Genomic DNA, 26,719 nt, shown 5'->3' on the forward strand with positions numbered 1-26,719 from the left:
GTTGGTGAAAGGACTTTGTCCTGGATATGTAGACTTTTAGAGCCCTACAACATCCATCTAGTGCCTGGCTCTTTCAGTTGGATGGACAAGGGCTGGACAGGGGCTGGATAGAAAGAAGAAAAAATAAGCTCTTGTTGACAGTGAAAGGAAGACAAATACTTAGGGTGGAAGGGATAGTATGGAGTACCACCCTGTTCTTATGTTTGTCTACAGACAGAATGCTAAGTTCAGAAATCCTGGAAGCAGAAGTTTGCCAAGAAACAGAACTTTGAAATACAGAAGCTAAAGAGACAAAGATTTCAGAGGTTCAAAAGGAGGTCTTGAAGGTAAATCCCAGGTCAGGAAGCAATGCTGAACTGGTGGTGCTGAGACAGTGGCTCACTGCAAGAAGCATTTCAAGTATGGATTACACCCCAAGGTCTTCTCAGGAGTCCTGGATTGGGTAGAAGACAAGGAAGATGCCAGAGTATGTTGAGTCAGAGGCCCAACAATGGTCCATCATGTAGGAAGGATAAGACTTCATTAATGCCCACTTTCCTGGGAAGTAAGCATTTCTTTGAGCACCAAGCCAAAAATACCTTCCCAGTACATATGTAAAGTTGCTTGGTGGAAGGATGTGTGGAAGCCATCATGGTGTCCACAACTGACCGAGATAGGCCTGCCTTCAGGAATCATTTCCTCTGAAATGCCACACATGAAGATCCAACCAGGCTGGGTCCAGATGACATAGACAGTCCTGGGATAACAGATCCATCCTGAGAGGCAGCTGCTATATGGCAGCAGTCATGAGACTGAGAATCTCACAGAACCATGGTCTCAATGGCCAGTATGGAGCCACCAGAAAAACTGCTGCTCCCTTGCTTGGATTTTCTTGAGAACTCCAAGAAGAGGTATTGAAGGGGATGCATTTAAGAGTCTTGAAGGTCAAGGGGAGATAAGAGCATCTATTGCTTCTGCTGAGGGAACAGCATAGTGAGAGAAAATCCTCCTGACCTGATTATTTAGATGACGGGCAAAGAGATCCACACAAACTCTTCTGAAATGAACCACAATGGCCTTGAACATGTCTGGATGAGGTTTCCACTCCCTGTGCTGGACTTCTTCTTGACTTAGCCAATCTGCCTGGTCGTATTCCTCCCCTTTTAAGTGTTCCATCATGAGAGACTCTAGGTGACCTGCCTAATGGAGTAAGGTGGAGGTTACCGCCTGCAGCTAGTTACTTTGTGCCCTCCCTCAATTCACAGTAGCTGTCCATCTGTTCTGACAAGAACTGCCTGAAGGGGTCTCAAAATTGCAAAGTACTGCAGAGCAAGATGGATTGCTAAAAGCTCCAACAGGTTGATAGACAGGAGGAACTCCTCTGGCGACCATACCTGAGTCATCTGCCCCTCGCTTTTGCCCCCCAACCCATCAGGCTGGCATCTGATATGATTGTACAGCGAGGATCCCTCAGTGGCAGTATTCCTGTAGAAGATTTGTCCTTCTACAACCACCAAAGCAGAGACTGACAAACTGAGCAAGACAGTATCACCTGAAGGTGATCTCTGTATGCTATCCTGTGCTGGAAATGTAGTAGTGCTCATTGCAAGGAACAGGTGTGTTGCATTGCCCATGGAGTTAGCTGGATCTCTGAGACCAGGAGACCTAGGATTCCCAAGAGCTTCATGAGATCCACTGATGGAAGGGATAGGAGAGAATGAATGGCTAGCTGAATCTTAACAATTTGTTCTGGAGACTAAGACTCCATTCCATGTTCTGGAGACAAAGACACCATTCCAAGTTCCGTTGTCTAGCATGGCCTCAAGATGTTCGATCCACCAAGAGGGACAAATACGACTTTTCTCTTGATTAATGAGGAACCCATGATACTTGAGTCATGCCAGCATGACATGGAGATCCTCCCATGAGGGAAGGAGACCAAATTAAGAGGTTGTTAAGATAAGGATATGTGAATACTCTGTAGCCTGAGGTGGGCCACCAGAGTGACCACAATCTCCATGAACCCCCTAGGATCCAACAAGACTGAAGGGCATGGCCTTGTACTGAAAATGGAGATAGTTTACTGCAAACCTCAGATAACGTCTGTTGGCATGGAAAACAGGAACATGTAAATAGGCCTCCTTGAGGTCTATTCAGGAAAGGAAATCCCCACCTCATGCCTCCTTAAAAGAAAGGAACATCTCCAGGCGAAACTGGCAATATCAAATGTAATCACTGAGATGTTTCAAGTCCAATACTGCCCTGAAGGAGCCATCTTTCTTGGGCACTATAAAGAAAATAGTATAGATGCCTAAGAACCTCTCCCTGGGAGGGACAGGTTCTATCATAGATGTTGAATGGCAACCACAACCCTGGCCTTCTTGACTGGATTGGAAGAGGAGATGGGAGAAATTTTTGTGGGTAAGGATAGAATTCCAGAGGCCCTGCCTCAAGAGTCTGCAGCACCTAACCATCTGAGGCAATTGCTTGCCACCTGTCCAACAAGACCTGCAGACAACCTATTAGGGGAATGGGAACGTCAGAACCCATGCTTGTTGCTCCACGATTGGGCTCCTGATCCAACCTTGCCACAGTACTGATGCTGACCTATTGTTAGTGCATTGTCAACTCCAAATGGATGAGTGAACTGAACATCTTAAGGTCTTGTGCCAAAAAGGATTGGCTAGCTATATATGGGTGAAATGATCTCTGAAAAGAACATTTATCCTCTTTCCTCTTAGTAGGTAGCATTATTTTCTTCTTGTCTCTGGGCTCCACCAGTAACTTCTCAAAGGCCATGTCTCCAAATAACTTACCCCCAACATAAGGCTCAGGGGCCAAGTGGATATGAGCTGCAATATCTGCCTCCGTGACATCCATCTTAAAGCTGGTGTTAATACATTGGAAGTTGTCTCCAAAGTCTCCCTGCCCACAGATTAAAAAGGAAGCAAGGTTTTATGTTGGAAAATGTAAGAAACATAAAAAACAAACATGTTGCTTCCATAAGTATTCAACCCACACACATTAGTATTTGGTAGAGCCAGCTTTCACTGCAATAACAGGTTTAAGTCTTTTGGGGTAGGTATGTACCAGCTTTGCACAGAGTGTTGGAGGGATTTTGGCCCATTCTTCTTGGCAGAGTTGCTCCAGGTAGTTCAGGTTGGTTGGATGCCGCTTGTGGACTGCAATTTTCAAAGAGCGCCACAGATTCTCAATGGGATTGAGATCAGGACTTTGACTGGGCCACTACAGGACATTTACTTTTTTGTTCTTGAGCCACTCCAATGTTGCTTTGGCCTTGTGCTTGGGATCAGTCCTGCTGAAAAGTGAATTTCCTCCCAAACTTCATTTTTTTAGTGGACTAAAGCAGGTTCTCTTGCAGCATTTCCCTGTATTTGGCTCCATCCATTCTTCCTTCAATTTTAACAAGATGCCCAGTCCCTGCTGATGAGAAGCATCCCCACAGCCTGATGCTGCCATCACCATACTTCACTGTAGGGATAGCGTGTCTTGAGGCATGGGCAGTGTTAAGTTTGTGCCGCACACAGCACTCTGAGTTTTGGCCAAAAGGCTCTAGCTTGGTCTCATCTGACCACAAAACCTTTTCCCACATCACAGCTGGGGCACTCATGCTTTCTGGCAGACTCCAGATGTGCTTTCGGATGGTCCATTTTAAGTAACAGCTTCTTTCTTGCCACTATCCCATACTGGCCAGTGTTATGTAGATCTCTTGATATGGTTGACTGGTGCACCATTGCTCCACTTCCAGCCACTGAACTCTGTAGCTCCTTCCAAGTGATTGTTGGCCTCTCTGTGGCTTCTCTCACAAGTCTCCTCCTTGTTCGAGCACTGAGTTTTGAGTGACAGCCTTTTCTTCGCAGTGCCTGGGGTGTGTGATGCAGCTTTCACTTCCTGATTGATCCCACTGTGCTCACTGGGATATCCAAACACTTAGGTATTATTTTGTACTCTTTTCCTATTGTATGCAATTGTATTACATTATCTCTCACTTGTGGAGAATGCTCTTCATTTTCCTTCAGATCCACAGCCTGACCTACGATCCTTTATATATATATAAACAGAAGAATGCAGGGAGAATTAAAGCAAGCCAAAAAAGTAGAAGCAACATTGATAAAAACAACAAAATACAGGACTGAATCAGTTTGTAGGTGAGCAGAGAGTGCAAAACCAACCACACTTGGTGAAGGCAGAAAAGAACTGATCCCTGTTGGTGAGAAGACTCTGTAAAATTGATCAGCGTCTTTTCTGCCTTCAACCATAATCATGTCCCATCTGAGATCATTTTATATTCATGGGACGAAGCTGCAATCCTATGAAACGACTAGACATATCTACCCAAGTTGCAAGCTTTTCACTAAATAATTCTGGGAACTGTAGTTTGGAAAAACCACTTGTTTCAAAGGTAAAGTGCATAGTGCAGATATGCTTTTGATCATCATGGAAGAAGTTAAAATGGAAGAACACCCAATAAAACTGTCATGTCCACATGCTTAAATAAATAAAGCCTGCTAAAAAGGACCATTAGTGATGTTCTACGACAAAAAACTAGAGCAGTGGTAGGGAACCTTTTTCAGATCACAGGCAACATTCCTTCATGGGCAACATTCCAGGGGGTAGCATGTCAGTGGAGAGCTTTGCACGAATAGGATATTCCAGCTGTGCACTCATCAGAAGTTTCTACATCCCCCCATCTCTTCTTCCAGGCAAGTAATAGGCATTATCACAGCTCAGGGACACATTGTAGCCAGAGACTCTGGCTATGTAGTATAACCCCACATAGACTCTCTCAGAGGCTGAGTTCACATCTTACACCGACTATATATTGGGCATTTCCCCATTATATTTTCATTACAGTGTTCTAAGATTTAATCAAATTTGAGTATTTGCTTTATCTAAATTTGTAACAAATTAAAAAGATCAGTCAAGTTCTGAACATATTAGGCTTCTGAAGGCTCATTATGTGAAGCTTAAGAAAATCTCAGAAGTTTTATTGCTGAGCTGGAACGCACAAGAAAAAAGTTTCACATTCAAGCACACTAAACTTATAATTTGTAATGCTAACAGAATTGGCTTTAGAGAATATAGTCATATGCTGCCTTGACCCTTTTGCATTATGCTTAAGATGTTAAAGACAAAGTGAAGCCTTAGGCTGCAAGAAGCTCCCTTCTCATTCAAACTTATGGAGATCAGTCAATTAACCCACTGATTCTGGAGTCTCTCTTTGAATAATCTAGTCCAGAAGTAGCCAGATGCCCTCCAGATGTTATTGGGACTCCCAACTCCCATCAGGCCCCGCCAGCATGGCCAACAGTCAGGGATGAAAGGAGTTGTACTTCAGCAAGCACTGGAGGGCCACAGGTACCATCCTTGCCCTACTGCCACCATTAGATGCATGGAACATTTCTGAACAATTCTCTGCCCACTGGAAGCTCACATGCGACAGTGTGTGACCATCAAATAATTCCAGATTCAGATGCAGTGTGCCAGGGAGGGGATTCAGTACAGCACCTGATAATGCCCTAAATGTTCAATTTTGCAGCCATACGGTTATAACAGAAATCCACAACACAGCTTCATTTTAAACACTGACTTTGACCTAGAGTTCCCTTTCAGCAGACTTTGAGCAGAGGATGTTCCTTCTGAAGGAAGGATTTCCACCTTACCCTTGCAGTCCCCCTATAAATCTGATCAATGTGGGAAGTGGTGCAGAGAAAATTAGTGAAAATGGCCTCCCAGCTTCTCCAGTAGGAACCCGCTGGATCCATCCTGTTTGCAGAAGGACAACTCACAATCCAACCCATAGTACATAAACAATGTATACCTTTCTTCTGAAGGCTCGTTATGTGAAGCTCAAGGAAATCTCAATTCTCATGTTTAACAGCATTCTCTTCATACACAAAACTGTATTTCTATCAGCATAAAGTGCACATCATAGAAATATGTTGCAAAAAAAAGAATTTAAAGGAACAATATACTATTCCATACAAATACAATCAAATCTGTGGAAATATGAGACATTAAAATACATTCAGGTTGGTTTGAAATCTAACAGGCAAAACTTCCTGGTTTGACATGTGCTTCTTCCTTTCAGATTCTGAACAGCTGTTTGCCTCTACACAAATCACATTTCCTCTCTAGCAAATATTCAGTGGTTAGCATGCATTTAATAATTGTTTTTCATTGCCCGAATTTTGTTCAGTTATTAAAAAGTACCAAAGTTTTTTTTAAAAAAACAACATTTAAAATTAGTATATTCTTGACTGTGTCAATGTATATTTAGCTGTAAATCAACATATACTAGCTTCAGCTCTATCATGATTTGAGGGAATGTCAGAAGCTTTTCTAAATGGACAATGGGATAACCACTTTTATAATAAACAAAATATAGGAATTAAGGCAAATGGCACAGGATCTTCCTCCTCCCTCCCAATAGGTTTTATACATAGTGTTTAACCTAGTAGAGAAACTGTGGAATGTGTCTGGAAATAAAAGACTGGTTTTTGCCATCCTTTTTAAGAGTCATCAAAAAGTCTGGTTCTGGGCTTTAAAGCAGGACTGTTTTTCTTTGAAATATGCTTTTCGTCATCTTCATCGACATTCCAGCCTGCTTTCATTGGAGTAAGTTCAGGGGCAACAACATCACCATCCTATCAAAGCATCAAAATAAAGATAAGTTGAGTCATGCACTGGAGGTCAACTGTCAATACATTTTGTTATCCTTTGGCAAGAGGAGCAAGACACTTGCTAGAGCCTTTTCACACTTTATGTTACAAGGAGAAATTACAACCCAATTATCAGTTTCGGGTACACATTGCTCTTCCTTCCCTGCTGTCAGGAGATAGCAATGGGTGAATCATGTTGTGCCCCATTTATTTGATGGTAGTCCACTCTCCCATCTTGATCAACAAATTTTATGTAATCGCCATTTGCAAGGAAGTTCATAAATTGATACCAAACTTCTAGTTAGCAGTTGTGTTGTACTTGTTTTATAATGTAACCATAAAGACTGGATTGTTCTCCCAAATTATTTCTGCAGTTTTCAGAATTCTATCTAGCCTCACAAGTCTCTTGAGTTTATAATGTGTAGTATGTGAGGAGATAGTTATGGATTTAAGATAGAGCAGAATAGGAAAGCACCAACAGGTGCGGAACAAAAGCAATCTTGAGAATGAGGCAGACCTGAATCTCTAGATTGATACAAACATGATTATTAAACAAACTGTCTAAGTGTTAAACCTTGCTTACCTGTGGTTTAGTGAAATTCTTGTTCATACACCACTGAATGAAATATTTTATAGCAACATTGATAGTCTTTTCATCCGTTTTCTTACAATAAACTCTGATTACTTGCTCTGCAAATTTTTCTGGTAGAAGCTTTGAAACCTTAAGACAGAAGGCACAAAATATTCACATACTTAATTTTATAAGCTTGTCAGAACTAACTCTAATAAATTCCCCAGCTTTCCCCAAGTAGCAAAACACAAAATTCTGAACAGGAGCAACAGCAGCACCCAGTTGTAAGAATGCTATAACTTGGCATAGAAGAATTTTACTTTATTTGCATTCAGTTAGCATTTATATAGTAGATGGTCATATGAGAACTGCATTGCCATCATTGACATGGTTTTTTTTTAGACGTTTTCACACATATTCAGTTCCTCTTTAAAAAGTCATTGTAATAGAACTGGCAGAAACCACACACTTCTACTTACTTGTTCTTTAGTGATTCTGATTGCCTGAGTGATGTCAGACTTGCAGTAGAAACGGACATTATTGACAGGGTTCTTCTTTTCCATTCCATAATCCATATTGATAACCTTCACAGAGGCAAGTGCAATAAAATGTACTTAAATCTGTTTGCAGGCATGTGTGCTTAGAAATCAAGCAGAATGTGATTGAAAGAGATCATACTTACATCAACAATAAAGTCTTCAGCTTTCAATTCAACTTCTTGAGAGAGTGTCACTGGCTTGGACGTAACAATTTCAGCAGCCAGTCCATCACATTGCTCCTAGTGGATATAAAACCTTTCACTTTCTGTGTATTCTAATCAGTGATGAGCACATACTTTCAGAAATTAATCAGACCCATGATTAGTTTTCAAAGTAATATTTCTTCTCATGCAGAAATATTTACTTATATTGTTTGTATTCTACATTGTGGCAAATCAAAGTATTTGGTATCAGCATACTCTCAAAATAGGTAGCGATGGCTTTTAATGCACACATCTTCTACTGGCAAGTCTACACAGAGGTTCTCTTCAGGCAAAATTAGTTCTCCATTACAGAGAGAGAGTAAAGTCATAACATTTTATTAATAAAATAATTATTTTATTAATACATTACTCAAGTTGATGCAGACTAGTGTAAAAACCCAACAACTCTATTCAAGTTCTTGTATTTAAAACGCATGTTCTGAGGGTCACTAACCAGGTACCCGCGAAGGCCTTTTTTGGCACCCTGCCAAGGCACCTGACCCACCTACGTTACTGAAGATGGGGCCTGTCTGTGGCCTTTATATTGTACTGTTGTACAGAGCAGTTCTTGGAATTGGAAGGGCTACTCTGACTTATTGTGAATGCAGTCCTGCTCCTTGTGAAGACTATCCATGGCACCAGAACCTTGGTTTGTCTCCGTGGACTGGGACCTGGCATAAGCCATAAAGCACTCTGGGAAATATGCCCCTTTGCTTTCCATCACCCTTGTTCTGACCCTTGTCTCCACTGAATGCTATATCACATGAACACAGACACCTCAGTTGTAAAATAGTACAGAAAACAAGGTAATAACAACTAGCAAGCTTCAAAGAGAGGCCCGAACAAGGGCCTTGAAAACTTCTATCTGGTCCTGCTGGCAAGCATCCCATCTGGCCAGAAATGAATTCCTTACAAATACCCATTATTAACGGCAAGGTGAGGGAGTAGATCCAGGATCATTTATCTAAAATATGTTAAGATAGCTGATAGCTGAAGCCGTGCTGTACATTTGCCTGGGGGTAGGGTGATGAGTCATAATTCGAATCCTCACCATTTTCTCAGGAAGGCAAGAATAAACATTCCCACCATAGATCCCACAATTTTAACAAATCTTTCCCTTGCATACACATGAGAAGCGTATCTAAGTGATCAGTTTTTGAAATATTAAGTACACAATCTTGACCTTCAATATGCTTTTACCTACCTCTGCTCGCAAAGACAGATTTAACTCATCATTGGACTCAGGCTGTGGCAAATATACCCATTCCTACACTCATTTTGATTGGTTCCAGAGACATTGGACCAGGCCCCATATTTTCCATATTCCAGAGCAGCTCAATTAAAATAATTATATTGAGAATAAAAGGCATATTTCAGTTTTTGTGATGTCCTTCAGAGACAGATGAGATTTGCAAACCAGACTGGGACATCACTACTCCCCATTTCCCTATCTTGAATCATTACACATGCATCCCTTGTTATACAAAGAAAACCTTGATTTGGCAAGACACAAACAAGACACAAACAACCCACATTTGTAGATCAGCTAAGTAAGTTGTGTTCACAGCAAATGCTATTTTTAACACTGATACATTTACTATGCACAGATGTGAACCAGGCACATTCACATATTAATATAATTTAGGTTTTGATAATAAAATAGCAATTGTTTGTATTCAATGTAGTTCTATTAGATGCATTTAATTCTTTCTCTTTGATAACAGTAGACTATGTTTAATAAAAATCATTATAAAAGTTGCAATGTATGTTATTCATGTAGTTGGATATTTTGTAATAATTTTAATAATTGAGAGAGTTAGCAATTTAGGAATGCATTATAAATTACTTTTTTTTCCCTAAGGACACATTTAGTATAAATATTCCTTCCTTTGAGCATCTGCACTTCTTTCTGGGAGGCACCAATTACTTTGCTTGCATCTTAGATAGCCTTGTTCATTCAGTTAATTATGATTTAATAGGGTTTCTCAGCTCTGCATCAATAGTTTAAAACTGTAATAATAGGTTATTGACTAATTTCATTTATTTTATTTTGTGTAATGTTTCAGTTCAGTTAAAGAAAGAAAATCTATTTATAAAACCTATATGCTAAGCAGAGCAATCCATTAATATTGTTTGGTTGTAGTGTGTGAATGTTTATTGTTCTGGGTGATTGATGAAGTATATGTTGTGTGTCTGTGTGAATTGTTGTGTGTATTGGTGTAAAAGTGTCTTATGTGGTGAGAATGAAACCAGGTGTGTTTGTATATGTGATTTCTTTTTTATTTAATATGTGCCTGGGAGAGAGTATTATACATCAACCGGGGAGACTTTTGGGGGCCCCAATTAGCGCAGTGACGGGTAATGGGAGGTATGGTGTTGTGAGGAGAACGCGCCAGGTAAGGGGAACTCACCCCAGACAAATAGTGTCTGTGACTTGTTCCGGTTCTCCTCACATCCCCGGGACTGCTGGTTGTTCTATCAGTCGGCCTTCAGATCTCCATGTGCTGTTGTTGGAACGCCAGGTCGGTACATCATAAGATCTCTCCCTTGTTCATGATTCAATTGTGGAGGAGGCTGCCGACCTGGCGTGTATAACTGAGACCTGGGTGGGAGATCAGGGAGGAGTTGCTCTTTCCCAGCTCTGCCCACCTGGGTATATGGTTCAGCATCATGGTAGAACCGAAGGACGGGGAGGTGGGGTTGCTGTGATCTATAGGAGTTCTTTCTCACTCACCAGGCACCCTGTCCAGGTGACGACTGGCTTGGAGTGTCTCCACCTTGTGCTGGGCCAGAGAGACAGACTGGGAATTTTGTTGGTGTACCGCCCACCCTGCTGCGCAACAAATTCCCTAACTGAGCTGACAGAAGTAGTCTCGGAGGTATTGTTGCGGTCCCCTAGACTATTGGTACTGGGGGACTTCAACATCCATGCTGAGACTGCTTTATCTGGGGCGCTCAGGACTTCATGGCCTCCATGACAACCATGTGGCTGTCTCAATTTGTTACTGGCCCGACGCATGTGTCGGGACATACCCTTGATTTGATCTTCGCCACTGGACATGGGGATGATGATCTGGAGGTTGGCGGTTTTTCATCTATTCCGTTGTCATGGACAGATCATCGCCTGCTGAAGTTTAGGCTCCCAGCGTCCCTTTCCCTCTGCAAGGGTGGGGGACCTATTAAAATGGTCCGCCCCCAGAGACTAATGGATCCAGAAGGTTTCCAAAGGGCTCTGGGGGATTTTCCGACTGAGAAGACTGGTGCTCCTGTCGAGGCCTTGGTCGAACTGTGGAATACAGAGATGACCCGGGCGGTTGACACGATTGCTCCTATGCGCCCCCTCCTATGTAGAGCTCATACAGCTCCATGGTATACCTTGGAGCTGAGAGCAATGAAGCAAGAGAGGAGGAGGCTTGAGTGCAGATGGAGGCGAACTCCCGATTAATGCAATTATGCTTTGGTAAGTGCCTGTTCTAAGCGATATATAGTAGCGGTGAGGGCAGCAAAAAAGAGTTATTTTGCTGCCACCATTAAGTCATCACTTTCCCGCCCAACGGAGCTCTTTAAAATTGTACGAGGGCTCTTACACTCTGGCCCTCGGGACATTATAGATTCATCTGTAGCCCGCTGTGACGAGTTCGCTGGGCACTTCCAAGATAAGATTGCATGCATTCGTCGGGACTTACACTCCACTATTATAGCAGTTGGACCTAATGAAGCATCCAGATCACGGTCTTGTCCTTATTTATTGGATGAGTTTCAGTCTGTGCAGCTTGAGGATGTTGACAAGATCCTTGGAATGGTGCGGGCGACCACGTCTGTGCTGGACCCTTGCCCCTCTTGGCTGGTGAAAGCTGGCAGGACCGGAACCGCCGTCTGGGCCAAGGAGGTGATAAATGCCTCTTTGAGAGAGGGAGTGGTCCCTGACTGCCTAAAAGAGGCGGTAGTGAGACCACTCCTGAAGAAAGCCTCCTTGGACCCAGATAATTTGAACAACTATAGACCTGTGGCGAACGTTCCGTTCCTGGGCAAGGTGCTGGAACGGGTGGTTGCCGGCCAGCTCCAGGGGCTCTTGGATGACACTGATTATCTTGATCCATTTCAATCCGGTTTTAGGCCCGGTTTTGGTACTGAAACAGCCTTGGTCGCCCTGTATGATGACCTCTGTCGGGAGAGGGAGAGGGACAGGGGGAGTGTGTCCCTGTTGATTCTCCTTGATCTCTCAGCTGCTTTTGATACCATCGACCATGGTATCCTTCTGGGAAGACTCATGGAGTTGGGAGTTGGGGGTACTGCTTGGCAATGGCTCCGCTCCTACTTGGTGGGTTGTCACCAGAGGGTAGTGCTTGGGGAACATTACTCGACACCCTGGACTCTCCATTGTGGAGTCCCACAGGGATCGGTACTGTCCCCCATGCTCTTCAACATCTATATGAAGCCGCTGGGTGCGGTCATCAGGAGTTTTGGGGTGCTTGTCATCAGTATGCTGATGACACGCAACTCTATTTCTCCTTCTCATCTTCCTCAGGTGAGGCTGTTGACGTACTAAACCGTTGCCTGGCCGTGATAATGGACTGGATGAGAGCGAACAAACTGAAGCTCAATCCAGACAAGACTGAGACGATGTTGGTGAGTGCTTCCCCTGCCCAGATGGTGGATATTCATCCTGTTCTCGATGGGGTTACACTCCCCTTGAAGGAACAGGTTCGTAGCTTGGGAGTTCTTTTCGATCCTTCCTTGTCACTGGAGGCCCAGGTGGCCTCGGTGGCACGGAATGCTTTCTACCATCTTCGATTGGTAGCCCAGCTACGTCCCTATCTGGACGGTGATGACCTCACCTCTGTTGTTCATGCTCTGGTAACTTCTAGATTGGACTACTGCAATGCGCTCTACGTTGGGCTGCCCTTGAAGATAATTCGGAAACTACAGCTAGTCCAGAATGCAGCGGCCAGACTGTTGACGCGGACCAGTAAGTCCGCTCATATAACACCTGTTCTGGCTCATCTGCACTGGCTTCCTATTTGTTTCCGGGCTAGATTCAAAGTGCTGGTTTTGACCTATAAAGCCTTACACGGCATGGGACCGCAATACCTGGTGCAACACCTCTCCCAATATGAACCTACCCATACACTGCGCTCAACATCTAAGGCCCTCCTCCGAGTGCCATCTCATCGAGAAGCTCGGAGGGTGGTGACCAGATCTAGGGCCTTTTCGGTGGTGGCCCCCGAATTGTGGAATAGTGCCCCCGATGAGGTGCGCCTGGCGCCGACGCTGCTATCTTTTCGGCGTCAGGTGAAAACCTTTTTATACTCCCAGGCATTTTAAAGTGTATTTTAATCTGTTTTTATAGTGTATTCCTAATTGTATTTTACTAGTGTTATATTATGATGTTGTTTGGTTTTTGTTGTTGTTTGTCTGTTTTTGGTTTTTGCCTTTTATATTTATTGAAGTTATATATTGAGTTATTACCTTTTATGTACACCGCCCAGAGAGCCGTTAGGCTTAGGGCAGTATATAAATAAAATAAAATAAAATAAATAAATAAATCCTGTTGGAGGCTGACGGGAGTGGAGCTGGCAGAAGAGGCCACCACATTCATAATGCCTTCAGAAGCTGCTGGGAGGGGAGGACACTTGCTGCGCCAAAAGGGTGTGGCAGAAGGAAATGAAATACATGTTTCCTTCACCACCCCTTTTCCTGGAATATAGGCTGCCAGGACAGAGGGCAGCAGGAGGGATGCGAATGAGACCAGGATGTAGTGGAAGCCCCCGTTTTCGGCCCCTCCCCGACACCCCTGGAATGCCCCTTTTTCAGGCTTTCTGCTGGCTTCCCTTATGCCGAGCTGGGCTTCTATGGAGGTTCTCCAGCTGAGCTGGCTGGGTCCTGGGATGAATTAGCCTGGCTGAACCAAGACACAGCCAGCTCACCCGGAGATCCGCCAAATCTAACTCGCCTCAGCCCAGCATTAATAGCACTGTGCCCTCTTATGCCTGAACCTGGTATTTTCTGTGTGCTAGTATGGAGGGGGATTAACTCCTTAACATGGCATCTGTTGCAGAGGGAGCTAGGGTGTAGCTTAGCTGGCAGGCTCAGCGACTGCTAAATAGAAATCACACTTAAGAGTTTTACTCTGCACAGAGCAATTTTGCCACAAGGTCACAAAACCTGGAGAGGGGTCCTGGTGCCTCAGATTTGGAACCTTGCAGGCATAAGGCACCTCACTCCTGCTTCTGATCGAGAGCTCTTCCACACACTTGCATCTATCTGGTGGCGAGGAGTTGCTCAAATCCTGAGCCAAAAGACATATCCTTCCTTTCCTTCTCCCTAGTGTAGGGACCATTAAAGTCTTTAGCTTATATGAATGTGTTAGGATTATATTAAATGCATCCACTATCTTGGCCATAATGTGCACTCTGATTTATAAGGTTTTATTACCATGTATTCACAATAAATAAAAAATAACTTTTGAAAATTTTGATCTGGATTCATGTTCTTGATTGCATACCTTATTTTAGGCACATTCAGAACAGCACTTGCTGCCTTCCAGCAAAAGACTGTGCTCCTCTCTGAGAGGTGGGCATTGCAGGATCTAGAGGGATCACATTGCATTCCCAAACAGCCACACTAACACCCTCCCCTTTGGAGGGAATCTTGAGTGTGCTGTAGAAGAAGCTGAAATGCTACTAGCCTGTGCACTGTGGGACAAAGGTGGCCTGGACAGAACAGGAAGGGTGGGCATTTTGATTCAGTATGGGTGGGAGGAGAGAGAATCAATGGGGTTGTCTTTCACAGTCACTTCATGGCCAGCACACCCATGTGTTGGTGAGGGCAGCACGGGATTTACCCAGGCCCCAGTAGACTTTTTTGCACCATAGGAATAGGGGCAGGATGGAGATGCAGCAACAGTTGCTTCATGTCTGGCCAGCCTGCCTGCATGTTAATGGGCTTTTCCAAAGCTTTTTTATTACTACTTTAATTTTGTGGTAGCGTGGGGTGGTTGGAGAGAGAAGGGGTGGAGATGCCCTCCTCAGTCACTTCATGGCCTGTCCTGGGTATAGAGGAAAAAAAGAAGAGATTTGTGGTCTGTTGGGGAGATTGTGTCTGTGTTCTGTATATACGTGTGAGAGAAAGTGAGTGTGCAGTGTCCACCTCATATATTTTTCCTTGTACTAGGGAACACTCCTTGTTGTTGTTAGACAGCAGCAGCATTGTAGGGAAGAAGGGAATCAGTACTGTGTGTTCTCCACATTCATGACCAACAGGACATAGCTGACTTCCCATTGTAAGCATGAGGCTGTCTGGAGTGGAGGGGAAGCAGCAACAAGTGTACAAGTGTCATGCCATGTCCCCACGGCAACTATTTTGTGTTATACCACATCCCCAGAGCACCAATTTTGTGACTGGTGCCCGTGGTGCACTCTCAAAATTACAAATGTGCCTACTGGCCCCCAAAGTTGGCTACCTTTAGTTTAATATATTTCCAAAGTCCATTAATTCACATGTGGATAATCTAGGATGGAAAACAGCGGTAACAAGGATCTCTATCAGTATAGAGTATAGAGACCACCTACTACAGAGAAATAGTGGAAGGTCATCGTGATCCCCAGTTACTTTCAAAATCATGGCGGTCATAGAGAGATGTAAACTCATGTTCCTCCGACTACTGGGATATGTTCTCAACAGCAGAGGGCAGCCTAGAAGGTCTGGAAGAAAATTCGTTTTCTAAGTTATACCATCTTGGGGGACCAGAGGGGGGTAGCTAGGGAGGTGAGAGGGGTTGTTTATATTTTCTCTCATATACAGAATACTCAATCGGTAAAACAGTTCTATCTGTGTGATTTGTAATATCTACTGATTGTCTCTGTGGAACACATGAATTTTATTTTGAAAACCAGTAAAAAAATCTTTCTAAAAAAAGGTAAGGGAGAGGGAATGATGAAAACCAAGAACAAATGTCTCCTCAGCATCACCTAAGGCCCTTTCATTTCAATTCAGAGAAGGTGTTCAGCCTAGGGTTTCATTCTCCTTAAAGTATTAAATTTGCAATTTTGGAGTATCATTAGATCAGTCCCCGGCAAGAGGGGAGAGTGTTTTTGTGCTCAGATCCTACTTGTAGGCTTCCCATAGGCATTTTGGTTGGCCACTACAAGAACAGGATGATGGACTAGAAATCAGCCTTTCCCAACCGGTGTGCCTCCAGATGTTGTTGGACCACAACTCCCATCAGCCTCAGCCATTGGCAATGCTGGCTGAGGCTGATGGGAGTTGTGGTCCAACAACATCTGGAGGCACACTGGTTGGGAAAGGCTGGACTAGATGGTCCATTGGCCTGATCCAGCAGCCTCTTCCTATGTCTTTGAACTCCTAGGAATCACCTGTGACACAAAGCAACATTCACTAGTTGAGGTCAGCGTGCCAGATAAATCACTCCTCTGCAGAGATAGCCAGACCACTGTTATCCATGCTCCATTATCTACATGACTGCCTTTGATGACTGCTTGGAAACTTCAGTAGATCCAGAATGGAGTGGCTTAATTATTGGTTTGAAGCAGTATGGTTGAACATACCACCTTTAAAACAACTTCACTGGCTTCTGGTCAGGATCAAAGACTGGTTTTAACCTTTATAGTAAAAAATGGTGTGGAACCCAGGTGCCTAAAGGATCTACTTGTACCACATAAACCTGCCTAATTATTAAAATTATCCTTGGAGGACTTTCTCCAGGTGCTCCTACCTTTGGAAACAAGAAGGGTGGTGATCAGGTATAGGGGTTCTTTCCGTTGTTTCATTGTTTATGAATGATCTCCCTAGGAAGGCCTGCCTAACACAGAATCTTATACCTTTTCGATGCCAGGTGAGACTTTATTTAGACAGTTTTTACTGCTTTAATTTTATATGACTATTATTTTATTTATTTCTTCAGTTATTACTGCTTTAATGTAACTCATATATACTCATTGTATGCCACCCTGGAAGTCCCCCGCCCGAGACTGATGGACAAGCTACTCAGTATCTTAAACAATAAAGACCCCAATGTCAAAGATTGCTCAAGGGAACTGTAAGACGTCAATTGCACCTTAGGCTGAGCAAACTACACAGCTCATTTTCCTGGAACCCAATCAAATACATTTCCCATCACGATTACTCTGAATGGAAGTCATCCAAGTTCAAGAATGGATAGTTCAGTCCAACTGTGATCCCAAGGAGAACTGCCTTGAAGTGATTGATTGATTATTTTATTACGGTCAAAGACCAGCCCATACAAAACTGTACAAGTATGAAATAGAAAAAAAGTAAAAGTAAAAGTCAAGGACACCTGGTTTCTAAAATGGTTCTGAGGCAAGGAATTGTGGGGGGAAACATCTTGCCTGAAATGAGGCCTCTGAGAAGGCCATGAGTTTGCAGTAGTCACAGCTGAAGCTAGTTAATTAGGCAACAAGCAAGAACACCTGCTGATTATTAGTGGAGACTGGTACGTCAAGGCCAAGCAGCCTAGGAAGGTTGGTGAGTGCATGACCGTTAGGCACGAAAGCTCCAGAAGGTTTCATCATCAGAAAGCCCCCTGATTGGCCAATTAATTCCTGGCTGTTGCTGGGCATTTCCCCATAAAAATAGAATTCATTCTTTAGCCTTTGTTCCCCAATGTTCTCCTATGGTTGCTGATGCTACCTAGGTGGGGTTCCATCTTTCAACTGCTATCCAAGTTATACATCTCTGGGGAGATGAGGAACCATGAAGTTATTCTGCTGTTTACCTGTTAAGTATAGATTAGGCTAGACAGTTTTGGTATTTTTGTCTGTGACTGTAACTCTCTGTATTTTACCTGGCCCTCAGGGGTGTGGGTTTTAAGGAACTATTCTGCTGCTATATTTGTGCACTTATATTTTATTTAATAAAGCTACTTCTTATTTCCCAGTGTGTGTTCATTGCAGGGGAGATCTGGCTCTGAATCCAGCACCTTGGCCAATTAGCCACGGGCTACCATATATTTAGATATTTTGCCTAAAGACTCCAGGAGAAGGAGTGTAACTTTGGCTCTTGTCTTTGGAATTCTTGGCAGGTCTATTTCTGGCACTTTGGGCTTCCCCTTGGCCCAGAGGGGGTGACCAGGATTAAGGGGTGGTGGCAGTCTACCTATCTTGCAAGGTTGTTGTTGGTTTGCTCAGCCCTGGTAAGGGAGGCACAGGTGCCAGGATCAATTGTCCTCGGTTTGGGAACTGAGTCCTGGGACTGAACTGGCGCAGCAGCTCATGACAAATGTAACTCTTGTACATAATAAAACCAAGCAAACCACAATAGAAGATACATGCTACAAACTATATGCCAGTCATCTTCATGAGAGGTCACTAAATTGGATGGAGCAGGAAAACATACCTGAAGATGAACAGGCTGGGTTTAGGGCAGGGTGTTCTACAGTTGACCAGGGTCTCACACTTGAACATTTGGCTGAAATATATACATCATCCCCTGGAGGAACCCTTTATGTATCCTTTATAGATTTTAAGTCTGCTTTCAACCTGATCCCAAGGGATAGATTATAGGAAAAATTTGAGGCTTCCACTATCGATAGGCAACTACTAACACTTATTCGTAGTCTCTTCGAAAACACTCATTTGCAGGTAGAATGTGACCGAGTTGGCCACCTGTCTGGTCCCATTCCAACCTTCAATGGACTTAAACAGGGTTGTATCCTGGCCTCTACCCTGTTTAACTTCTACATTAATTCCTTGGTCAAAAAAGTAACAGATGCCAATCTTCACCCTCCTAAATTGACATCTAGATCCATGCCAATTCTGCTTTATGCTGATGACACGGTCCTTCTGTCCTTGATGTACATAGGGCTGAGGAGTCTTTTAAGAGCCTGAGACTCCTATTGCAAAAATGAACTGCCTTGAAGTAACACCTTCTACTATTTGAACAGGGCTGTTTGTAAAATTTGCTTCAAAGTCTCTCCTCCAAGTGACCTGTTTCCAGAGCCTAGGCAGCTGGGGAGAGGGACTTTTCAGTGGTAGTGCCCTGTTTATGGAAGAACCTCCCCAAGCAGATCCACAAGGCACCATCATTACCATCTTTTAACCAAATAATTAAACAAAATGTTTATGCCTGCTTTTAAAAAAAAATTATCCTGCTTTTCTTTGGTAATGCAAAGCAGTTAACAATGTAATTAAACATAATCTCAAAAGCATAATCATGTTAAGACTAATAGTCAAGTGATCTTGGGATTCTGCTGTGTTTACCTAATTGTAAAATTAAAATTTTTGATTGGACAACATTCACTGTGAACTGCTTGGGATATTTGTAATAGGAGAAGCAGCACATAAATATTTTAAATAAATATAAAATAAATCAGTAAGCAAGAAATGCCAATCTGACTTTAAAAAGACATTCCTTCATTAGTTGTCTTGAGCTGAAAAGAGGTAAACAACTTGACTTTGACTGTAAAAAGCAATCAGTACATCACTTTATGAAAGGTATGGGAAACCTCTGGCTTGCCAGATGTTGCTAAACTATAACTCCCATCAGCTCTGGCTATTGGCTATGCTAGCTGGGGTTGATGGGAGTTGTAGTTCAGCAACATCTATAGAACCAAAGGTTCTCCACTCCTGCTCTAGATCACACTTAACAAATTAGCACAGTGTAAAGACCTAACCAATGCAACTTGAGAAACTGTGCCTACCTTTGTAATTTCTATGCCCTCTGGGGTATGAGTCTCTCCCAGGCACTTATACAGATCACGCTGCTCAATTTTACACAAAATTTCCTGTGCTTCATTCAGTTCTGGTTGATCAGAGTATAGAATCTTTAGAAAGATCTCATCTGCCAGTATTAAACAAAACAACAGTAGTTAAAACCAGCTTAAAAAATTCTGGTATTATCTGCCAGAATTTAACAAATGATTTTTATAGTATTATAATGGAACTCACAAGGCCATATTCAATTCTACCTCTTCAATAATCAGGTGGAAAAAATAAGACTGTTACACCAAATTTGCTGTACTTGAACAGGGTCAAGACCTAGCCTCTGTTCGTGCCTCTCCTCTAATCATTTTGGCGTTAAACAAAAGGCACCAGAAGGAAACAAGTTTCTGAAATAATTATATTCCATTTTTTTTCTTCAACAAAGAAACTCAAAGCAGCTTACAATATACATAAAACAAAACTGAATCTTCAACTATCAGAAACATAATACCCCCGCATCCAAAGAATTCAAAAGCATCAACTCATGAAGTTCAAAAAACCAAATGTGAAGGCACTAAGAAAGTCTTAGTATAGTCATAACAAGAAGAATTTTTTTTTTCAGCTGAAGGCCTTCCAAAACAAGTTCATTAACAATTTATGGAGGGGTGAGAAGAGAGGCAGGGCAAAGAGAAGGCAATGTTTATCTTTCCCTTTCGCAAACTATCCCTTAAATCATTTTAAAAAGAGGGACATGGAAAAGTTTAGAAAATGTATAGCCTTAGGCCTAGGGGTGTCATGAGCTCCATGGAGTGGTCCTGGAGTGATGAAGACAACAATGAAGATGCGGCATGGGACCCGGGTGAGGGACCTAGCAACTTGCCACCAGGAAGTGCTGAGACAATTGCCTTCAGTACTTTTGACAGTGACAGCTCCTCCCCCTCAGCTACAGTTACAACAGAGAGAATCCTGGCTGATCAGAAGCCTGTCCCTTCTCCCCTCCCCCCCTCTTCTCCCAAGTTGCTGCTACCGCACACACCTCCTCTACAGGCAGAGGATCTCTGTGAGGTGCCACCACCCCTATGGCCTCAGACACGTAGACAACTGCACTGGCAGGTTCAGCTGGCTACCACTTTCTCACCTAGAAGTGCTCATTCACACACACGTTCCCATCTTGTGACACCTTCCTCACACAAGTATAAAAGGCCCACCTAGGCCTATGTAGGGTTGTAGGGGGTGTTTCTAATTGCTGCAATACTGTCTTAGCATAATCAGTCATTACAACTCATAGCTATGTAGAGATGCAGAATCTTGTGTAACCTGTAAACTGACCCATGAAGTGTTCTAGGCAAACATACTGGAGAAAAATACACCAAAGAGTTGAGTCCAATTCAAACAAGCATGGCCAGGACACCTAGGACCATGATGGCCTTGCAAAGGGGGCTAACCCAGCCCAGCCACTGCCTGCTCCATGCACCAAGACACCTGTGGGACTTCCTGGGAATCATGAATACTTTGCAGCCTGTATTGCACAGTGTGAACTGTACATCAGGGTGCGCCAAGCAGACCCACAACAATGTGTTAAAAGTGGCAACCAGATGGTCTGCACCTTTGTTGTTACAAAATGATTGTTGCTGACGTGGCAGAGATTTTTCATGATCCTCAGCGGAAAATAACTGTGGCCCATCAACCTGGAGTCCTGTGCCAAAGCAGAGATTCACTCGTGACTTATACCAATGCTTTCTGGATCCTGGCACAGGTGGTGGCTTTAATGTTTCAGTATCAAAAGGGGCTCAATGATGAAGTGCTGGTTGAACTGGCTCAGGCTCCAGCCCCCAACTCCTTATCAGAGTTCATTCAGCTATGTCTGCAAGTAGGTAGTAAGCTTGAAGGTTGTTGTATGAAGCTGATTTTTAATTAATTTCAACAAATTATGAGAACTCTGACAGAAAAAAGTTGAAAAGGGTCTGAGTTTTCCCCCTCTTTTTACACTTTGAACTCTCGGTTCTCTCTGTTTTGTGTAGCGCCACAAAAATTTAGAGGGTTGTTAAGCAAGCGTTTCTGAGTGCAGGACTGTAAGTTTTATAAGGTTTTCTTTTGAATTGAGCTTATAGGAAGCCTCAGAATGTCATGGGGGGGGAATCCATGATGGCAACAGTATACAGCCACTGTTGTGGATGTATAATATGCCGGTTGCATGGCATCCCCAACAGTCTGGTCTCAGAGCAAGGCCTTCAGTTTACTGCCCGTTTCTGGCGTGCCTTACTCCAGTTGCTGGATACTGAACTTCAGTTATCTTCTGCCCATCATCCTCACATAGATGGGCAAACAGAGCAATACCAATGCTGTTATGTCAACTACCAACAGGACAACTGGGGTCCTTGCTGCACCTGGCAGAATTTGCACTTCAGTGCACTCTTCCACTTAACAGACTCCTTTCTTTACCAACTATGGCTATCATCCACAATCCTTTCAGAATCCCACCTCTATGCTGGCCGTCCCTGCAGCTACTGAATACGTTCAAGACTTACAAACTATGCAACAAATGTTACAGGAACAGCACCCAGCAGATCAACATCGGCAACCAGGTCCAGAGATCCAGTATGGCTCTCAATGCATTACCTGCCAACCCTACCCCGTACCACAAGTTAGAAGCAAGATGAGTGGTATCTTTTAAAGTGGAGATCAACCTGACAACTGTGTTTGCCTGCCTCCATGCAGATTAATCAAATATTCCATCATTCACTGCTGACTCTAGAGGAACAACCTCACTCCTATCAGGAGTTTGAAACTCCTCCTGCACCAACACTGATCGACGGACAAGAATAAGTTGGAACCAACAGGTGATTCTTGCTGTTGCAGGGGGAAGCTGCAGTACCTGATCCACTGGAAAGGCTTTGGACCAGATAAAAGAACCTGGGAAGCAGCTTCTGATGTCAATGTTCTGGACTTGGTGAGAGATTGGTGAGAGATTTCCATGAATGCTACCCAGTTAAGCCAAAACCTCAAGACTGGGGGAAGGATTTGCATGGGAGGGGAAATGATGTCATAAGCTCTGAGTAGCGGTCCTGGAATGATGAAGAAGATGGCAAAGATACAGAATGGGACCAGGGGAAGGGTCCTAGTGACTTACAACCAGGAAGTGCTGTGACAGTAGGCTTCAGTACTTTTGACAGTGACAGCTCCTCCCCCTTAGCTCCAGTTACAACAGAGAGAACACTGGCTAATCAGGTGTCTGTCCCTTCTCTTCCCCTCCCAAGTTGCTGCTGCCATGCACACCTCCTCTAGAGGAGAGTTTCAATGAGGTATCACCGCCCCCATCGCCCTACACATGTAGATAACCGCACTGGCAGGTTCAGCGGGCCCCAGCTGGCTACCTAGGGGGAGTGCTCATTTGTGCACACCTTCCTGTTCTGTGACACCTTCCTCACACAAATAGAAAGGGCCCATCTGTGCCCATTTAAGGCTCGTAGGGGGCGTATCTAATTGCTGCAACAACATCTTAGGTTTGAGTTGTGCAGAAATGCAGACTCTTGTGTAACCTGTAAGCTAACCCATGAAGTGTTCTAGACTGAAGTTTCTAATTACACATACTGGAGAAAAGTACACCAGCAAATCTGAGTCTGATTTCAGTGGGCTTGGCCATGGGTAGGGGGTGTTCTCCAAGGCAAATTCCTTCACCCTCCCCACTGTGGTTAATGGAAACATGAATCCTTACAGTTTTAACCATATGCTTCCCCCTTCAGTGTAATTCCTAACTCTGGGAAGAGAAGGATCACATCTGTGCACTGATTTATCCTGTGCACATGCACAGTCTGATTTCCACCAGCTTTTGGGGATGGTTGTGGCAGGGCAGTAGTTATGTATGTATATATGGGTTTTTGGCACATACCGGAGGCCCCTACTATCTGAGGGATCTTCATCAGTCATCCTTTGTACTCATCTTCTGCACTCAGGACATACACTTTATAAACAAGTAGAGTAATACTTCAGGATTTAGGTGTCAGGCTGATAAGCCCATACCTGTTAACTTAGTGTATGCTTCCATATCTTCTAGCGCTGTAGAGATCTTGTATTCTTTTCCCTCAGAGCCCTTGATTCTGATAAATGGATCAGCTTTTAAAAGGGCATCTGTAATCCTAATTTAAAACATGCAACGCAAATAAGCAAGAATCCATAACATCAACATTACATTCAAATCAGGAATTTCAGATTATTTTTAGAAACTGACATTTCCAATTAAAACTACTAGAAGGGAGCAGTACAAAAACTAAAGGTGGTAAAGAACAAACTATATTTAACTATTTCTATATTCAGTAAAAACACCTTTGAAAAATTAAGGAGAAGTGCACTGACATAGAGGATGAATTATTATTATTATTATTAGATTTATATCCCACCCTTTCTCCCAGTAGGAGCCCAGGGCGAAATATAAAACACACATATGTACCATCTAAAAAGAAAAGCAATATGGTTTTTATTAATAACGAATTCCTATGCAAACTTATACAATTGTAATGAATCAATTAACATTCATAAGATTGTCTAGGATTTCTTTCCTATCCAGAGCATATCAACATACACTTACATGGTTTCAATGATGTTGCCGACTTTATGTTGGTAGGCTCTCCGGTGCAGGCAATTCCGTGTGTGGAACATGTCATACAGATTTCCAACCTCCTAAAGTCCAAGACAAAAACTGTATTTTATTCATCTTGAATGTTGAAGACCATAACTACAAGACTTACACAACACACAGGGCTGGTACTAGTCACCTCCTTCACAAAATTTGTTGGCAGCAAACTTTTGATCCTTCTGTTTAAAGGTCAGGAATACTTTAAAAAGTACCTCCTGTAAATGCTTGTAACTTGAAAGTGAATGTCTGGGAGTGGGAAGCAGGGATGCAAGGACAATTTTACCGAAATAGAGGACAGGCTGGGAATATTTCACTAGCTGGTCTCACTACATATGAAGAGCCTTTACAGCACAATCCCATACCTGCTTCCTCAGAAGTAAGTCCCGCCAAATTTAACAAGGGTTACTCCCAGGTAAGGAAGTGTAAGTACAATATCTACTTTGATTCCTCAAACAGGATGCTTATCTCTGTTGCTGAATGTTTAGAAAGGAAATAAAAGCCTCTCGACGCAGAAAGTAGAACCTTCTAAAGAATCTGTACACAAGTAACATAAAAATGTAATTCTTTAATGAATGAAAAAGTTCCAGAACATTAGAAGAATCATAGCCGCAATCATCGCTGATATTTCTTTCTGGTTCTTTAAAGCAAATGAACGTCCTGCCTGATGTTCCAAGTAGTCATCCTTACATTAAAACACCATTAAGGCAACACTCTGTATTACTCTTAACATTTGTCCACATCCATTACTTAAAAATTATGCTCTATCCAGCACTCAAACCCTTATGTTCTTTAAGGTTTTACTTGCTTCACATGATGCACTTGGTAGAGTCCCATGTCTCAGTGATACACAGCAGTTTAGCTCTCACATCCACAATCAAATAATGAATTAGTTATTCCAAATTGACCTGGTGTTAAGCCACAGCACCATGAAACCAGGGAGCACAGCAGAAGAGCAACCAGATACACAGGGATTAGCGCTGGAACTGGAAAGAGGAAGAGACTGCAACAATTTGTACCCATCTCTTATGATATCCCATGCTACCACCTAAACCATATCCTCCCTGCCCACTGCCACTAAAATAATCATCATGATGGCTGTATTACCTCCAATATCAGAAGCAGTACGCCTCTAAAAACCAGACTCTGGGTACACAAACTGGAAAATGCTATTATGCTCATGTTCTCCTTGTGGATGTCCCATAGGCATCTGGTTGGTCACTGTAAGAACAGACGGCTGGACTAGACAGGCTTCTGGTCTGATCCAGCAGGGCTCTTCTTATTTATGACCCTCAAACACCAGTCCCTCATCACCACAACACAGTCACTTCCCCTCACAAGCTATACCAAGGTGGTGCTCTTTCTATATGTTGTAAGGCAGCTTAAAGGGACAAAACTCAGCTTTTCTGAAGCTTTATATTCTCAAACAGAGAAAAGTTAAATCACATTGCCTCCTATTGATTTAGAGCTGCAGTTCTCAGTTATGCAGAAACAGAGTGCCATTTTATCTGGATTTGGACCTGTGAGACCCCACAAGTTCACTGGGTGACCTTGGGCAATTATCTTTCAGGTTAGTTTGCCTCACAGCACTGGATAACAGCAAAATGAGATAATGCTTCCCTGAGGAAAAAAGAGGAATAAAATAATGAAATGAACAATAATTTGGTGAGTTTTACAAGCTGCTTATTGAGAACAGAACACTACTCTCATTGGCATTCTCTACTTTCCTCAAGAAAGCTTACCTTGTCACGGGTACAAATACTCTTCTTGTTTTCTACTTGGCAGACACGAGCAAATTTAATGAAACGTTCATAATCAAAGTTATTCTGGATGCCAAGATGATAACAATCCCTAAGTATATTCCAGAAACAGATGGGAGGTAAGGTCATTCAATTATGAATAAATACATCTAAAAGAAAAGTACAATAGCAAATTTTTTCATACCAGAGTAAATAATGAAAAAGTACTATGTTTTCTCTAAATTTATCATTCCAATTTTTTTATAAAACTTGACCCATTTCATAACAAATTGAGATTTACATATTTGATTTTTCCAATCACAGGTTTTAACATTATAGCTATGTCCCAGATCTAATAAAACTAGTCCCAAAGGGGAGGAGCAATATCCTTTTCCAATAAAAAGCTGTTGACATTTTAGTGGCCGGTAATAAGTTGGTAATTATTTAAACGTCTGTCATTTCCACATATCCCTCTAAATTTATTTTACATAATTTACCACTTGATTATAATGAAATCTCAGAACGGTTTACAACAAAGTTAAATAAAACATTAACATGAACAATAAAAGACAATGAAAACATTCAAAAACTATTTAAAGTCCACAATAAACTAAAAATAGATTAAAACACATGCAACTTGTAACGTCTGGTTGGCTTGCCTAAACAAAAATGCAAGGTCAGGCAACAGAAAAAGTAT

General features: G+C 42.7%; 1 protein-coding gene across 4 annotated transcripts in view; it reads right to left on the reverse strand.

Moving 5' to 3' along the window:
- Nucleotides 1-4,956: 4,956 nt before the first annotated feature.
- Nucleotides 4,957-26,719, reverse strand: part of SAMHD1 (SAM and HD domain containing deoxynucleoside triphosphate triphosphohydrolase 1) — a 42,118-nt gene continuing 20,355 nt past the window's right edge. For 3 of the 4 annotated variants that reach the window (XM_061631700.1, XM_061631703.1, XM_061631702.1), the window contains exons 9-16: nt 26,026-26,134; nt 24,239-24,330; nt 23,674-23,789; nt 19,653-19,792; nt 7,916-8,011; nt 7,713-7,817; nt 7,246-7,383; nt 4,957-6,647 (exon numbers count right to left, since the gene is read on the reverse strand). In XM_061631700.1, the coding sequence (XP_061487684.1) occupies nt 6,513-6,647; nt 7,246-7,383; nt 7,713-7,817; nt 7,916-8,011; nt 19,653-19,792; nt 23,674-23,789; nt 24,239-24,330; nt 26,026-26,134 (931 nt within the window). In that variant the 3' untranslated portion in view covers nt 4,957-6,512. The remainder of the gene's footprint in view (nt 6,648-7,245; nt 7,384-7,712; nt 7,818-7,915; nt 8,012-19,652; nt 19,793-23,673; nt 23,790-24,238; nt 24,331-26,025; nt 26,135-26,719) is intronic. The other variant, XM_061631701.1, reaches the window with a different exon arrangement.

The sequence above is a fragment of the Rhineura floridana genome, chromosome 6 (genome assembly GCF_030035675.1).
Source record: "Rhineura floridana isolate rRhiFlo1 chromosome 6, rRhiFlo1.hap2, whole genome shotgun sequence".
Classification (NCBI taxonomy): Eukaryota; Metazoa; Chordata; class Lepidosauria; order Squamata; family Rhineuridae; genus Rhineura; species Rhineura floridana.